General features: G+C 46.0%; 1 protein-coding gene across 1 annotated transcript in view; it reads right to left on the bottom strand.

The window, feature by feature from the left end:
* The window catches only part of ALKBH5 (alkB homolog 5, RNA demethylase), a 30,479-nt gene extending 12,819 nt beyond the window's left edge, over positions 1-17,660 (bottom strand). The window contains exon 1 of the mRNA XM_049776918.1: positions 16,840-17,660. Within this exon, the coding sequence (XP_049632875.1) occupies positions 16,840-17,645 (806 nt within the window). The 5' untranslated portion in view covers positions 17,646-17,660. The remainder of the gene's footprint in view (positions 1-16,839) is intronic.

Raw genomic sequence — 17,660 nt, 5'->3', positions numbered from 1 at the left:
AGGATTGTACAAGAAAACAAAACCTATTTGGGTATACTCTCACTTCATAGCCCAGGAAGGACTGAGGTCCACAGAGGTCCAGGCAGCAGACACAGCACAAAAAACCTGTCCCTGGGGACCAGAGATAGAGCACAGCAGTAGGGCATTTGCCTTGCACACAGCCAACCCAGGACAGATGGTGGTTTGATTCCCGGTTTCCCAGATGGTCCCTCAAGCCTGCCAAGAGCGATTTCTGAGCACAGAGCCAGGAGTAACCCCTAAACGCCTCCATTTACAGGGAGAGGCCCACCACACAGCAGACACACCACTGAAATTGATTCAGTTTAGGAGAAAAGATGCACCCCAGACTACAAAGAAAAACAGGGTAAAGCAAAGTAGAACCCCACCACAGGTAGTGAGCAAGAATGTGAGCCTGAGGACTCAATTAGTTAATATAATCTTTCTGAAAAAGAACCGAGTGGAAATTCTTTGACATTTAATGAGCTTGATCAAAGGAACAATGGAATGGAGTGCCAATAAAACCAATAGGATATGAAAACAGAATGAAAAAAACAGAAGGGGTAGATGAAATGAAAAAAATCTCTGGAAGGCCTCACGAGCAGAGTAACAGCTGCTGAGGACAGAATTAGTGAGCTCCAAGGTAAAGAACAGGAAACAGAAGATGAGAAAAGGCCTCACAATAAATGAACAGTTGATAAGAAAACTGTAGGATGTATTCAAGGGGAACAATTTAAGAAGGGCCAGGAAGGAAACCCTGATGAATAAGCAACAGTCTAAGTAACCACTGCTAAGAAGTTCCCAAGGTGGAGAATTCATGCACTCAGATCCAGGAAAACCAAAGAGTACCAGCTAAAGTTTTTTAAACAGAAGGCCAGTTCATTGTCCCACAGATTGTTGGGAGGGCCTATATAGTTGGAGGACTATAGTTTAAAAAACACTATGAACAAGGCCGGAGAGATAGCATGGAGGTAGGACATGCAGAAGGATGGTGGTTCGAATCCTGACATCCCATATGGTCCCCTGAGCCTGCCAGGAGTAACCCCTGAGTGCAGCTGGGTGTGACCCAAAAACAAAAAAACAACAAAAAAACAACAAAAAAAAAACCACTATAAACAATAGTGACCCATGGACCATAGTTGGAGGACACCTGGCTGGGACTGAGAGGAGTTGAGTTAGAGAGGAGTGGAGTCAGTGCTGCACACATTCCACACATGTGCACTGTGGGGCCAGGATAAGTCTGTTTCTGCAAAGAAGGACAGGGAGCAGGCAAAAACATTCAGCAGGCTGGATAAATGTCCTTGGTGGGCCGCATGTGGCCCACTGGCCTTAGTTTGAGTACCCCTGAGTTAAAAGATCCAAATAAAACTTCTCCAAAATGCATCCTAATCAGAATGTCAAAAACCATAAAGATAGACCAAAAAGAAAGTATATACAAAGAAGTGTACTTAAATTTTACAGATTTACCAAATGAAAACCTTCAGGCATAAAGACAACAGCAAAATATATAGTTTTAAAAAAAATAGGGGGGGAGTGTTGAGGGGGCTGGAGTAATAGCACAGCATGTAGGATGCTTGTTTTGCATACAATTGAGCTGAGTTCAATCCCCAACATCCCATATGGTCACATAAGCACAGCCAGGAGGAGTGATTGCTGAGTGTAGAACCAGAAATAACCCCTGAGCATTGCACCCTCTCCCTCACAAAAACAACTCAAAGTCATCATTTGAGAGATATAGGGCCAAGGGCCGGGAAGGTGCCACTAGAGGTAAGGTGTCTGCTTTGCAAGGGCTAGCCAAGTAAAGATCGCTACCGTGGTTCATTCCCCCGGCGTCCCATATGGTCCCCCCAAGCCAGGAGCGATTTCTGAGCGCGTAACCAGGAGTAAACCCCTGAGCGTCAAACGGGTGTGGCCCCCCCCAAAAAAAATCAAAAAAAAAAAAAAGAAAGAAAAAAAAAAAAGAGATACAGGGCCAGAGCAATAGCATAGCAAGTATTATTTGCCTTGCATGTGACAAACCTAGGGTTTAATACCCAGCATTCCATATGGTCCCCTGAACCTATCAGGAGTAATTTTTGAATGCAGAGCCAGGAGGAACCTGAGAGCTGCTGGGTGTGCATACCCCCCCAAAGAAAGAGACAGAGTGACAGGACAGATTTGAAAATTAAACTGATTCCATTCTGCTGCCTAAAAGAAACACATTTAAATATTCAAAGCAAACATAGACTCAAAGACTAAGATTGAAAGATAACTCTTAAAGCAAATAACTCTCTCAAAAAGGCCAGGGTAGCCATATTAGTGTCAGATGACATAGACTTCAGGCTGAAAAAGGTCGTAAAAGACAGTGAAAGTCATTTCCTTTTTTTTTATTTATTTATTTATTTATTTATATTTGGGTTTTGGGTCACACCTGGCAGTGCTCAAAGGTTACTCCTGGCTCTGCATTCAGAAATAACCTCTGGCAGGCACGGGGGACCATATGGGATGCCGGGATTCAAACCACGGTCTGTCCTGGATGTGCTGCATGCAAGGCAAATGCCCTACCGCTGTGCTATCTCTCCAGTCTGAAAGTCATTTCTTTTTTTGGTTTTTTGTTTTTGGGTCACATGGCGCTCAGGGGTTACTCCTGGCTCTACGCTCAGAAATCGCTCCTGGCAGGCTCGGGGGACCATATGGGATGCAAAGATTCAAACCACCGTCCTTCTTTCTGCATGTAAGGCAAATGCCCTACCTCCATACTATCTCTCTGGCCCCTGAAAGTCATTTTTTTTGAAAGTCATTTCTTAATGAATAAGGAATATGTACATCAGGAAGAACTCACATTCTTAAACCATATAATGCACTTAAAGAAGAACCAGCAAAATCCTTAAAATTGCTAATAGACTTGAAAGAAATTAGCAACACAATACTAGTTGGAGAGCTCTGTACAACAGAACACCACTGTCAACCCTTGATAGACACTAAAAGCTAAGTAAAAAAAAAAACATGGGGTCAGAGAAATAGCACAGCAGTAGGGTGTTTGCCTCACACACAGACGACCCAGGACTAAACAGTGGTTCAATTCCCGACATCCCATACGGTCCCCCAAACCTGCCAGAACGATTTCTGAGTACAGACCCAGGAGTAACCCCCGAGTGCCGCCGGGTTTGGCCCCAAAACAAAGCAAAACAGAAAAGAAATAAGGGGGCCAGAGCGATAGCACAACGGCAGGGCATTTTGCCTTGCACACAGCCAACACAGGATGGACACTGGTTCGAATCCTGGCATCCCACATGATCTCCCAAGCCTGCCAGGGGCGATTTTTGAGTGCAGAGACAGGAGTAACCCCTGAGCACTGCTGGGTGTGGCCCCCCCAAAAAAACAAAATAAAATAAAAATAAATTTAAAAAGCTAAATTAAAAAAAAAACACTTGCTTGGAAGAAAGAAATGGGAGAATAGTTCAGTAGATACTTATAAGGGCTTTTGCATCTTCAAAAAGCTGACTACACATTCCTCTCTAATGCACATAGGACATTCTTCAAGATAGACCACACATTGGGATACAAAATGTACCTCAACAAAGTCATGATTCTTGACTCAGAGGATAGAAATCCTATCTTGACTATCCAACTATCTTCTCAGACCATGACACACTGTAAACAGAAGTTAGCACAAAAAGAAATGGAAAAACAACTCAAACAGTTGGAAACTGAGTAGCTTGTTACTGAAAAACAAATAGATCACAGAAGAAATTAAAAGATTTCTAGAAGCAAATGAAAATGAGAATACAACCTATTAGAACTTGCGGGACATTACAAAAGTGATGTTAAGAGGAAAGTTCATAGCTGTGAAAACATTCATCAGGAAGGAAGGAAGAGCCTATAAAAATAACTTGACTGCACAATTTAAGAAATTGGAAAATGATCAACAAAAGGATAAAGAGTAGAAAGCAGGAAGGAAATAATAAAACTTAAAGCAGGAAAACGAACTAGAATCCCAAAGAACAGTCCAAAGAAATCAATGAAATCAAGAGCTGCTTTATAGAAAAAAATATTTAGATAAACTGTTGGATTAACCATTTTCGCCTTTGCACGCGTTTGTCCCACCTGGGAAGGAAGAACCTCTGGAGAGGCTCTCTACTCCAACCTGTTCTCCACCCATAGGGATGGTCCTATTCTTCCCAATAAAGACTGCAGCTCAGGCAGATTTCTGCTGCATGTGGTGAAAAGATTTGGTGTGGATTATTTCCTGTGTGTCAGCCTTGTTTCCAGACCTATGTCCCCAATGCCATTGGGACTGGGGCGTGAGGATTTACCTATATCTGGTGCCTGAACAGGGACATCAACAATAGTGGGTGAGATGATTTCTGGGTGGCCCAAGGGGATAATAGGTGGGTAATTCCCCATTGGATAAGGGCCTCACTTCCTCTTTGGATCAAGGCTATGGTAGTATCCTGGCTTTGAAATGAGGGACCTTGGCCCTTCACATTCCTTACCACCTTTTTCTCATCCTTTACCATGTCCATGTAATACACATTAGGCAGTTTGGTGTTACTTTCAGCAGGCTTTATGATCTCTGGTCCTTTTTGATGTATCATGTATTACAGGATGTACAGGCCAAACTTTCTGAAATATTGTCCACTGTTACCCCCCATCCCACATTCTTCCAGTGTAAACCATACCTGATGGTAAGACCTGCCCATTTCTGGGAGGGGTCCTGCGTAGGTAACAAAAGGATTGCCTCAGGGGCAGGAAGGGGATTGATTCAAGGATTCAGTGGGAGATGGAGGAAGAAGCAGCAGGAGAAGAGATGGCAGGACTGACTATGGAACCAGCATAAAAGGTTTTAAAGCTTAGGAGCCACATGTGTTGGGTAGGGCCTGAATAAAGCTGATGTCTCCTAAAACCTGATGTGGATCATTTCCTCACGGCTATCCTGAACCCTCAGACCCACCAGCTGGAAGGAGTTAAAGAAGCATGGCCCAGGCCGGCAGAGAAAGGCCTCTCCACCATCTCACCATCATCCAGACCCATTCAGAACTCCATAATTAACATCTTATTCTACAGTCCTCATTGGAAAGTAAAACACCTTCCCAGTGGCGACACAAAATCAAACTAAAAGCCTCAACAATTTGGCCTCAACAAAAGGCCAACAATTTGCCACCCGCCAATGGCATTAGACCATAGAAATCACCATCTGCCAAGATGAATATATCAGATGAAAGAAATGCTGAAGATGAACTGGCTACTGCCTCTTAGAACTTTGAGTGTGAAAGCAGCTCTGTAGGACTGTGCACCCTGCCCCCAAAATCACCACTCCGGGTCTGAAAACAAGGCCGAGGTAGGAAATAGTCCACACCAAGCTGAGGAGATGAAATAGGTTCAAGAATCTTTCCATCGGGCCCGGAGAGATAGCACAGCGGCGTTTGCCTTGCAAGCAGCCGATCCAGGACCTAAGGTGGTTGGTTCAAATCCCGGTGTCCCATATGGTTCCCCGTGCCTGCCAGGAGCTATTTCTGAGCAGACAGCCAGGAGTAACCCCCGAGCAACACCGGGTGTGACCCAAAAAACAAAACAAAACAAAACAAAAAAGAATCTTTCCATCACCAGCAACAGAAATCTGCTTGAGCTGCAGTCTTTATTGGGAAGAACAAGATCATCCCCATGAGTGGAGAACAGGTTGGAATAGAGAGCCTATCCAGAGATTCTTCACACCCAGGTGGGACAAACACATGCAAAGGTGAAAACCGGTTAAATTAATAATAAAGACTCATGAAAAGAGAATGAATCCTAATAAATCGAATCAGAAATTAAAGGGGGAAATGCCACAACAAACACCACAGAAATTCAAAGGATTATGAGATTACTTTGAGTCATTATGCCACAAAACAAGAAAACAAAAGAAACAAATTCTTAGGCTCATATTAACCTCCCAAGGCTGAACCCAAATGAATACCTGATCATACCTATTCCTAAGGAGTAAATGGTAATCAAAGGAACTACTCTACTCTAATGGCTGGAGCGATAGCACAAAAGAGCGTTTGCCTTGCACAGCCGACCTGCCTGAGTTCCCGCATGGTCCCCCAAGCCTGCCGGGGCGATTTCTGATCACAGAGCCAGGAATAACCCGAGTGCCACTGGGTGTGGCCCCTTCCCCCAAAAAAAGTCTTCCCAAAAACAAAAGCTGATAGATTCACCAGTAAATTCTTTCAAATCTTTAGGGAGGACCTATACTGTCAATCCTTCTCAGGCTTTTCCAGGAAATTAAAGAAACAGAAACACTCCTAGTTTCTATGAAGTAATATCTACCATCAAAAGGAGTCAGATACTACAGAAAGAAAATTACAGACCAATATCCCTGATGAACACAGATGCAAAGATCCTCAACAAAAGGGCTGGCACACAGAAGGTAAGGCATTTGCCTTGCACACAGCTGACCCACGTTCGATCCCAGCATTCCATATGGTCCACACCAAGCCTGCCAGGAGCAATTTCTGAGTACAGAGCCAGGAGTAACCCCTGAGTATGGCCAATGTGGCCCAAAGACCAAAAACCAACAAAAAAAAAAAGGGGGGGAGGGAGGACTTTCTCAAAAAATACAAATGGCCAAAAGCCACATGAAAAAATGCTCTGTAACACTAATTATCAGAGAAATGCAAATCAAAACAATGAGATAACATCTCACATCAGAGACTGGCACACATCAAAAAGAACAAGAACAACCAGTGCTGACTTAGATGCAAAGAGAAAGGGACTCTCACCCACTACTGATGGGAATGTTAACTGGTCTAGCCCTTCTAGAAAATATGGACATTCCTAAAATATTTAGAAATTGAGCTTTGATTTGATCTAGTAATTCCACTTATTGGAATATACTCTAAGGGCTCAAGCTCAAACACAAATGGAGAAAAGGGCTGGAGCAATAGCACAGCGTTAGGGCATTTGCCTTGCAAGCGGCCAACCCAGGACAGATTCAGGTTCAATTTCTGGCATCCTATATGGTCCCCAAACCTGACAGAAGAGATTTCTGAGCAGAGAAAGGAGTAACCCCTGAGCACAGCCAGGTGTAGCCCACCACCACCACCCCCCAAATGGAGAAAAAACATTTATACACCTATGTTCTTTATAGCCAAAATCTGGAAACAACCCAAGTCTCTGAGAACAGATGATTAGAATAAATTACAGTACATACGATGGAATATACTGGGCCATAAAAAAAGATAAAATGAACCCTTGCCCATCATTATTATATTCCTGGTAGAAAAGTGGCCCTCCTGTCACCATGCTCCAGAGAAAATAATGGCCACTGACACTTTCTAAGTAGCCTGGTCCTGGCTAATACCTCTGTGATCCTCTCAGAAGAGAGGTGCAGAGTCCCCCTTTTGCAATAACTATATACAGCATCCCAAAACGACCACTCCCAACACCTTGCAAGAGAAAGGGTCCAGTTCTGTGGCAGCCTTATCAAGTTTCCAGGCTGCCTAATTTGTTTTAGATCTATAAATCCTGGGCCGTGAGGCTGCAAGACACCTCGGTGTCTTGTAGTGTCAGCCCAGTAGTGTCACAGGAAAATCTGATGGGAAAATTACATAGTAATCAACCCACCTCAGTGAGCTTAATCAACAGTCTAGAGAAGGTTCACTAGAACCAAACCACAGATTAATAACTCCTTAGTGACATTAGTGATACGATAGAGATTTAACCATCATTTTAAACTGACCTGTATCAATCTAAAATTTGATCATTCCAGTTGTTTCTGTGCTGTTACAAGCAGTATGAAGTAAATTTGCACCTACATGGAGGCAGGCTATGGTGGTGGGTGGTGATTAGGGATACTGGTGAAAAGATGGTCACATCAGTGGTGGGGGATTGGTGTTTGAACATTTAATGACTGAAATAATTATTATGAACAAAACTTGGTTAATCATGGTATTATAATAAAAACTAGAAAAAAGGGAAAGTCATGGGGGCCGGAGAGATAGTACGGAGGTAGGGTGTTTTGCCTTGCATGCAGAAGGACTGTGGTTCGAATCCCAGCATCCCATATGGTCCACCAAAGCCTGCCAGGAGCGATTTCTGAGCATAGAGCAGGGTGTGACCCAAAAACCAAAAAAAAAAAAAAAGGGAAAGTTATGGAATTTACTGCTACCTGGAGTGACTTGAAGAGTATCAAGCTGAGTGAAGTTAGATGGAGAGGTCAACACAGAATGATTTTGTTCATATGTGGGAAATAAAGAAACAATATTGGAATAATGAATGCCCAGAGTCAATGGAAACAAAGAACGTAAAACTGGTATTTAGTAAGAAATATACCACTTCAGGGCCTAAATGATAGCAGTGGTAAGGCATTTGCCTTGCATGCGGCCAACCTGCGATGGACCTAAGTTTGATCCCCAGAATCTATATGTTCCCCTGAGCCTGCCATAAGTGATTTCTGAGCGATGAGCCAGAAGTAAATCCTGAGTGCTAACAGGTGTAGCTTAAAAACCAAAAGCCAAAAAAAAAAAAAAAAAAAAAGAAAAAGCCACTTCAGGGGGCTGGAGATAAGCTAGTGAGGGGACAGAATCAAGGTGGTGATGCTGAAAGGTGGTAAAGTGTTATGTATGAAACCCTATCAGCAACAATTTGCAAATCCCAGTGCGTATAAGACGACCCCCTAACTTTGCAGTTAAAACATAGGTTTAGGCCTCTATTTGCTGTATCAGACAGAATGTTCCTGTGCTGCAACTGTATGTACCACAGTGAGCCAATCACAACAAGCAAAGGTTCAAAGGTTATACTGTAATAGATTTCCTCTGACTCTGGCCAATCTGAGCAGGCTTTTGACAGTGTAGATTCGGGTCCAGAACATTGTCTAATTTGCATGCATCAAAAGCCTGCTTGGATTGGCTGAGTTAGAGAGGCGGTCCGAACAGCCTTGCAGTGATTGGTCCCTTATCATAGGCACCTTTTCTGGTAATTCCCTGGTGGCGTCAGTTAATCTCCCCCATTACATGAACCAAACAACACCCCATCCTCGGACCCTAGCACTGAACCACCAAAACGGTTAGCTGGGTTTTGCCAGAAGTGGCCCCCAGATCTCCTGAGTACTGTTTGGGAGCCCCCAAGAGATTTGGAAACTCTGCGGCCTGATTTTTTTTGTTTGTTTGTTTCGTTTAGCGGCATATTGAAACATTTTTCGGGATATACTCGGCGTATTAAGACGACCCCCGATTTTCGGTTGACTTTTTTTTTTGTTTCAAAAGTCGTCTTATACGCGGGAAAATACGGTATTAATAAATAAAGGATCTCTCATAGAAGCAGAGTGATGGGTGGGAGGCATATGAGGATGCGGAACATTGATGAAAAGTATCAGACACTGGTGAAGTAATAGGTGCTGAAACACTGTATGCCTGAAACACAGTCATTAATCACTGTAAATTCAATGACAAGGATTTAAAAATTTAAAACAAAAATAAATAGCTGGGGCCAGAGTGATGGCACAGTGATAGGGTGTTTGCCTTGTACGCACTAACCTAGGATGGACCACTGTTCGAACACCCGGCGTCCTACAAGGTCTCCCATGCCAGGAGCAATTTCTGAAGTAACCCTTGAGCGTCACCAGGTGTGGCCCAAAAAACCAAAAAATAACATAAATGTCCACTTGCTATAGAGAACCTGCTTGAAAAGTCCTAGATGTCCAGTTTCAAACTTAATATGCCCTTGAACTGGTGCAATAGTACAGTGGATAAGGTGTTTGCCTTGCACATGAGCAACCGGGTTGGATTCCAGCATCCCATATGGTTCCCCAAATACTGCCAGGAATAATTCCTGAGTGCAGAACCACAAGTAACCCTGAGCATTGCCAGATGTGGCTCAAAAAACAAACAAACAAAAAAAACAACCCTTAATATACCCTAGGTCCTGCACAATCTTTGGCTTTAAGAAAAGTTCCAGTGCCTCCAGGTCTTTTGTTTTCAAAGGAAGGTAGAAAAAGGATAGACCGGCCGAAGAGATAGCACAGCGGCATTTGCCTTGCAAGCAGCCGATCCAGGACCAAAGGTGGTTGGTTCGAATCCCGGTGTCCCATATGGTCTCCCGTGCCTGCCAGGAGCTATTTCTGAGCAGACAGCCAGAAGTAACCCGTGAGCAATGCCGGGTGTGGCCCAAAAACCAAAAAAAAAAAAAAGAAAAGAAAAAGGATAGACCTCTTGCTGGTCAGTTACATACTACCCCTTAGACTCAAATCATGGATATATGACCTCCCCTTGCCCCAACTGTAATTTGTATGCTACTGCCACTTAATTCTATCATACACTACTAGCTCTATGCCTTAGAGTAACTCTTCTCTTTCTCTTCCCCTATTTCCTCAACTATTCCTAGCTGGGTTTCCAGCAGACCATCTAAATACATCTCTACCATCTATCTTTGGTCCCTGGACATTGCATTTCTATGACAAAGCTGTAAGGCTTTGTCTCTATGTAAATGAATACTAATCATGTGCTGAGCTCAACTTATCTATCACTCTGAACTCCTTTACTATACCTGGAGACTGCCACAAGTACCTTCATAGAAATTTAGAGTTAAATGAGAAGATTAAATATGGTCCTGGCAGGCTCGGGGGACCATATGGGATGCCAGGATTCAAACCACCGCCCTTCTGCATACAAGGCTAATGCCTTACCTCGATGCTATCTCTCCGGCCCCCAGTATCAATTGTTAATAAGAAATCACAGGCTGGGGGCCAGAGAGATAGCTTGGAGGTAAGGCGTTTGCCTTTCATGCAGGAGGTCATCGGTTTGAATCCCGGCGCCCCATATGGTCCCCTGTGCCTGCCAGGAGCAATTTCTGAGCCTGGAGCCAGGAATAACCCCTGAGCACTGCCGGGTGTGACCCAAAAACCACAAAAAAAAAAAAAAAAAAAAAAAAAAAAAAAAGAAATCACAGGCTGCTCTCACCTCTGGTGCTCCACAACCGTATGATAAGTCATTTCCAGAAGAATGACCAAGGCCTGGATCTTTGAACCTGATACCACACAACATATCATGAAGCAGCAATTCAAAGTAACAACAGCAAGGTGATTATCCTAATTATCTAATTAAAGTTTTATGTTTCTCATTCATGATACATGGAAGAAAATGTAGGATAAACTAATATTAAAAGGTAGTAAAAAATACATATTTTCCTATAGAAAAGCACTAAGAGAGAATCCACTCATGGCCAAAATGAAAAAGTTTTGTACACATAAAACAGAACTCAGCCAACAGGGTTTGGAAAAGAAGTATGAAATAATTTCAGAAGGGTCTGTGAGATGTGCTCTAAATACTTACATATGGATATTGCTAAGTCAATATCTACTACATGCTACCATCAGCATTGACAAATATAAAACTGGGGCTAGGGGCTAGAGATAGCATGGAGGTAGGGCATTTGCCTTGCATGCATGCTATGTGGTCCCCCGAGCCTGCCAGGAGAGATTTCTGAGTGTAGAGCCAGGAGTAACCTGAGCGTTGCCAGGTGCGATCCAAAAAAACAGAAACAAACAAACAAACAAACAAAAAACTGGGCTGGAGGGCTATAGTTGCATGTGGCCAACCTGGATGTATTCCCTGTCTCCTAAAGCCCACCATGAGAGATGCCTCTGAAAGTCAGGCCTAAGCATCAATGCATGTGGCCCCCCCTTCAAAAAAAATAAAAAACCTGCACTCAAGTCATGTTGCCCTGGAGGTGTACATAAATAAAATCACTACACTGTCATTACTAACTGAAGTCTAGATCATATGAGATTTACTAGAACTCTATTCTCAAAAAACAAACAAACAGGGCCCGGAGAGATAGCACAGCGGTGCTTGCCTTGCAAGCAGCCGATCCAGAACCTAAGGTGGTTGGTTCGAATCCCGGTGTCCCATATGGTCCCCCGTGCCTGCCAGGAGCTATTTCTGAGCAGACAGCCAGGAGTAACCCCTGATCACAGCCGGGTGTGGCCCAAAAACCAAAAAGAAAAAAAAAAAAAAAAAAGAACCCTATTCTCATCTGCAGAAAACTACTATTTTCCTAAGTTCCTTCCTTCCAATCTATAGTTTAACAGCTCTGGGCTGTGATAATACTAGGAAGTAAAAGAATTACTTTTTACCAACTTGGAGAAGATGTCACAGAGTATTTGAAAAGATAAGAGGTAGGCAAAATGTTCCATACCTGCACACCAAGTAAATCTCAAGTGTTAAGTGAACAAGTGCAACAAAACTTAAATGTACAGAAGAATCCTAGAGAGCACTGGCTCCCCACTAGGGATAATTTTGCCTCCCTGGGACATTTGTACTGTGTGTAAACATTTTTTGGTTTTCATATATGTTACTGACACCTAGTGGCTAGAAATCGGGGTGCAAGGGCCAGAGCAATAGTACAGGGGGTAAAGCACTTGATTTGCAGATGGTGATCTGGGTTCAATTCCCAGCATCCCATACGTGGTGGTGTGCACCCCCACCCCCACCTCCAGGAGCCTGCCAAGAGTGATTCCTGAGTACAGAGCCAGGAGCAACCCAAAAACAAAAGCAAAAAAAAAAAAAAAAAGAAAAGAAACCAGGCCAAAGCCAGAGTGATAGTACAGAGGGTAGGACATTTGCCTTGCACGCGACTGACCAGAGACCAACCTGGGTACAATCCCTGGCATCCCACACAGTCCCCAGAGCCTGCCAGGAGTTAAGCTTGAGCACCACTGGGTGTGGCCAAAAAACCCAAAAATTAATGATGATGATGATAATGATAATGATAATAATAATAATAATAATAAAGAAATCAAGGGTGCAGCTAACTGAATAGCCTACAATGCATAGGATAGCTCCTACACAAGAATTAGCCAGGGACTTAGAATGTAGTATGAATTCCATTCCTAATACCTCCAAAATAAAACATAAACAAGTTAGCCAGTCCAAAAGGTCAACAGTACTGCCATGGAGAAGACTTGATCTAGAATTTTACCAAGGCATATCTCACCAGAATATCTACTTCAAAACAATGTTAAATTCTGTTTTCTTTTGTTTTGTTTCTGATTTCTAGTCTGGGATCACATCCAAAACAAGGTTGAATTTTGTTTTACTTTTGCTTTCTAGTTTTGGGCCACACCTCACAGTGCTCGGGGCACAGTAAGTAATACTCCTGGCTTTTACGCAGAGATCACTCCTGGCAAGGCTTGGTACCAAGGATAGAATTAGATCAGCTACATGAAAGGTAAAGCCCCCAAAAGGTTGAAGTTAAGGCTAAGGTTAAACTCCCATTTGCCTCAAAAATCAGGATCTAAACATACTCTGATTTGCCTCCTTGGTTTCCCCTACTTCAATATACCCCTGCAATAATTGTCTGGCCTCCACAAGATTATAAATTTCATCAAAGGGATGGCTCTACAAGTTCCTACAACAAAGAGCAGAAAAATTATAAGTAATTGTGAATGAAAACACTACCCATTTAAGTACTTTCCTTGAGCTAAAGTTTTTATCAGATGCTAAGTCACATTTACTTCTTTTTTTTTTTTTTTTTTTTTTTTTTTTTGGTTTTTGGGCCACACCCGGCGGTGCTCAGGGGTTACTCCTGGCTGTCTGCTCAGAAATAGCTCCTGGCAGGCACGGGGGACCATATGGGACACCGGGATTCGAACCAACCACCTTTGGTCCTGGATCGGCTGCTTGCAAGGCAAACGCCGCTGTGCTATCTCTCCGGGCCCAGTCACATTTACTTCTAATACATTTTAAAAGTTAGCAAATTCTTGATTTTGGTTTTTGGGTTACACCCAGCAGCGCTCAGGGGTTATTTCTGGCTTTATGCTCAGAAATCACTCCTGCCAGGCACAGGGACCACTTGGGATGCTGGGATTCAAACCACCGTCTCTCTGCGTTCTAAGGCAAGTGCCCTACTGAAGTGCCATCTCTCTGGCCCCGTTAGCAAATTCTTGAGGTCAGGGTGATTACACAACAGATAGGTGCATTTGCTTTACAAATGCCAACCCCCCCCCAAAAAAAAAACAAAAAACAAATGCCAACCCAGATTCAACCGTGAGCATCCCACAGGGTTCCTTGAGCCTTCTAGGAGTAATTTCTGAGTGCAGAGCTAGGAGTTACACCCAAGTTCAGCCGGGTGTGGCTCAAAAAAAGTGATCCCTGAGTGCAGAGCTAGAAGTAACCTGAGCCACGTCGGGTGTGGACCAAAAACAAAACCAGGAAAAAGTGATCAACATCTAACTAAAAACTGAAGGGCCAGCGAGGTGGCGCTAGAGGTAAGGTGTCCGCCTTGCAAGTGCTAGCCAAGGAAAGATCTCGACCGAGGTTCAATCCTCCGGAGTCCCATATGGTTCCCCCCAAGCCAGGGGCAATTTCTGAGCGCTTAGCCAGGAGTAACCCCTGCCCTGAGCATCAAATGGGTGTGGCCCCCCCAAAAAAAACTGAAAAGCTGCAGGGCTGGAGAGATAGCATGGAAGTAAAGTGCTTGCTTTGCATGGGGAAGATTGGTGGTTCAAATCCCAGCATCCCATATGGTCCCCGGTGCCTGCCAGGAGCGATTTCTGAGCATAGAGCCAGGAGTAACCCCTGAGCGTTGCTGGGTGTGACCCAAAAAAAAGAAAAGAACAAAATGAAAAGCGGGGCAGGAGAGATAGCATGCAGAAGGTCGGCGGCTCGAATTCCCATATGGGATATGGAATATGAAGCTGGGCTGGAGAGATAGCACAGTGGTAAGGCTGCCTTGCACGCAGCTGATCCAGAACGGCAGCTGATCCAGGACTGACAGGGGTTCGAATCCCCCAGCATCCCATATAGTCTCTTGTCCTACCAGGAGCAATTTCTGAGCGAAGAGCCAGGAATAACCCCTGAGCACCACTGGATGTGACCCAAAAAAACAAAAATTGAAAAGCTAAAAAAAATTTAAATAGGGCCCGGAGAGATAGCACAGCGGGCGTTTGCCTTGCAAGCAGCCGATCCAGGACCAAAGGTGGTTGGTTCAAATCCCGGTGTCCCATATGGTCCCCCGTGCCTGCCAGGAGCTATTTCTCATCAGACAGCCAGGAGTAACCCCAGAGCAACGCCAGGTGTGGCCCAAGAACCAAAAAAAAAAAAATTTAAATAAGGGCTGGAGAGAGCACAGCAGTAGGGCATTTGCCTTGCAAGCGGCTGACCCAGGACCAATATTGGTTCACATCCAGCATCCCATAAAAGTCCCCCATGCCTGCCAGGAGTGATTTCTGAGCAAAGAGCCAGGAGTCACCCCTGAACACCGACAGGTGTGACCCAAAAACCAAAACCAAAAAAAAAGAGAAAGAAAGAAAAGAAAAACCGACTGAAATGTCAGTATGGTGGTGGACATCTACAAGATTCCAAAATAAATCTAAGGAGAGTTGGATTTAAGATCTAGAAAACCACTTTTCAGGACACTCACACAGGGACTCTATAGCCAGATCAGAATTCAAGAGAGAAGAGCCAGAGTGATAGCATAGCCATAGGGTGTTTGCCTTGCACTTGGCCAACCCCAACAGACTGATTCCTGATTCCTGATTCCCAGCATCCCATATGGTCCCTAAGCCTGCCAGGAGCAACTTCTGGGTCCAGAGCCAGGAATAACCCTGAGCACCACTGATGTGACTCAAAAACAAACAAAAAAAGAATCCAAGAGGGGTTCGAAGTGACTGGGAAAACTTCAAAACTTGGGGCCAGAGCAGTGGTGCAAGCAGTAAGGTGTCTGTCTGCCTTGTGCACTAATTTAGGATGGACCACGGTTTGATTCCCCAGCATCCCATAAGGTCCCTCAAGCCAGGGGCGATTCTGAGCACATAGCCAGGAGTAACCCCTGAGCATTAGTTACATTGATTCCAAGGTGGGGCCGGAGAGATAGCATGGAGGTAAGGCGTTTGCCCTACATGTAGAAGGTCAGTTGTTCGAATCCTGACATCCCATATGGTCCCCTGAGCTTGCCAGGAGCGATTTCTGAGATTAGAGCCAGGAGTAACCAAAAACAAAACAAAATAAAACAAAACAAAAAAATGCGTGTGCCAGTAATCTGAGTTCTGCAGCTGTAACTATAAGAAATACAGATAAAGAGACCAGTATTATCAAAGGGCTGGAGTGCATGACCAGCATACATAGACCCCAGATTTAGTTCATGGCATAGCATGTTTCCTCAAGCACCACAGGGGTAACCCTGGTAACCCCCAGAACCCCATGAGCACGACTTGGGAGGTTCCACTCCACCCCATCCTCCCCTCCAAAATAAAGACCAGGTATGTAGTTCAGCACTTGCCTCGCACATGTAAGGCCCCGAGTTCTGGCACTGGCAACTCAAAAACAAAAACAAACGGGCCAAAGCGGGTAAGGTGCTTGCCCCCCAGCACCCAGCTGACCTGGATTCAATCCCCAGTATCCCACGGGGTCCCCGAGCCCCCAAGGAGTTAGTCCTGAGTGCAGAGCTAGGAGTAAGCTGAGCACCCACAGAGTGTGGCCCAAAAGCTTTTCTACGGCAACTGGGGGTGAATTTTTACAGTGTACTGCACTATTCCTGACCCCGCCACATTTCTTTGTCATCAATACCAGGGAGAAAGAGAGGGGACTCCCGAACGCCTTAACCGTCTAGGCAACAGATCTTTAGAAAAACTCTACGGAGTGTGGCGCAGCACCACAAGAGCTGCCCGGAGGCCACGGCATTCGAAATGGATTCCCTGGCCCGGCCCCGCCCCGCTTTCTCACCCCGGGTTCAAAAGTCGACGCCCCCCTCGGGCCAACGGGGGAGTGTGTGTGCCAGCGGGCTCTAGCTACGGGTGGGGGCGTGGGGGGTGGAAGAGGTGGGGGAGGCTCCTCCGGGCCGCTGCCTCCAGCCCTCCCGTCCCCTCGGGCGGCGGCTCGGCTTTACCTGAGCACCGTCACGCTCCCCCGGCGCACGGGCAGCGAGAGCACGGGCTCCGACACCCGGATGGGCTTGAACTGGAACTTGCAGCCGAAGCAGAGCGCCGAGTCGCTGAAGAAGGACACGGACACGATGGGGCGCTCGAAGATGTGGATGGGGTCCACGTGCGACACGATGCAGCCGCCGGGCTGGTAGTCGTTGATGACGGCGCTGTTGACGAAGCCGTCGGGGATGACGCGGTGCTCCACCAGCTTCTGGATCACCAGCTGGTGCACCCACGCGGGGATCTCGTCCACGTCGCCCGGCGGGTACAGGCGCTCCTGGCCCGGCCCGCGCTTCTGCAGCTGGGCGCCGTACGTGTAGCCCTCGCCGAAGAAGTACTTGTTGCGCAGCGGGGCCCGGTCCACCGTGTGCTCGTTGTACAGGCCCTTCTCGGCGCGCGACACCACCTCGTCGATGCGCGCCTCGATCTGCGCGCACTCGTCGGGCCCGAAGAGGCGCAGCTGGCGGATGCCGCTCTTCACCTTGCGCGCCTCGTCGTCGCGCTGCAGCTGCAGCGGCTGCTCCTCCGCGTAGTCGCCGCCGCCGCCGCCGCCGCCGCCGCGCTCGGCCTCGGGCTCCGCGTCCTCCTGGTACTTGCGCTTCGACCCGGGCGCCGGGTACGGCTCGGCGGCGGCCGCGGCCGCGGCGGCGGCGGCCACGGCGGCAGCGGCGGCGGCGGCCGCCTCCCGGCTGCCCGCCTTGTAGTTGTCCCGGGACGTCATGGACTTGAGCTTCTCACGCAGGTCCGTGTAGCCGCCGGCGGCCGCCATGGCCCCGCGACGCTG

The sequence above is a fragment of the Suncus etruscus genome, chromosome 7 (assembly GCF_024139225.1).
Source record: "Suncus etruscus isolate mSunEtr1 chromosome 7, mSunEtr1.pri.cur, whole genome shotgun sequence".
Classification (NCBI taxonomy): domain Eukaryota; kingdom Metazoa; phylum Chordata; class Mammalia; order Eulipotyphla; family Soricidae; genus Suncus; species Suncus etruscus.
The sequence above is the reverse complement of the archived record's forward strand: the minus strand, read 5'-3'. Positions and strand labels throughout refer to the sequence as shown.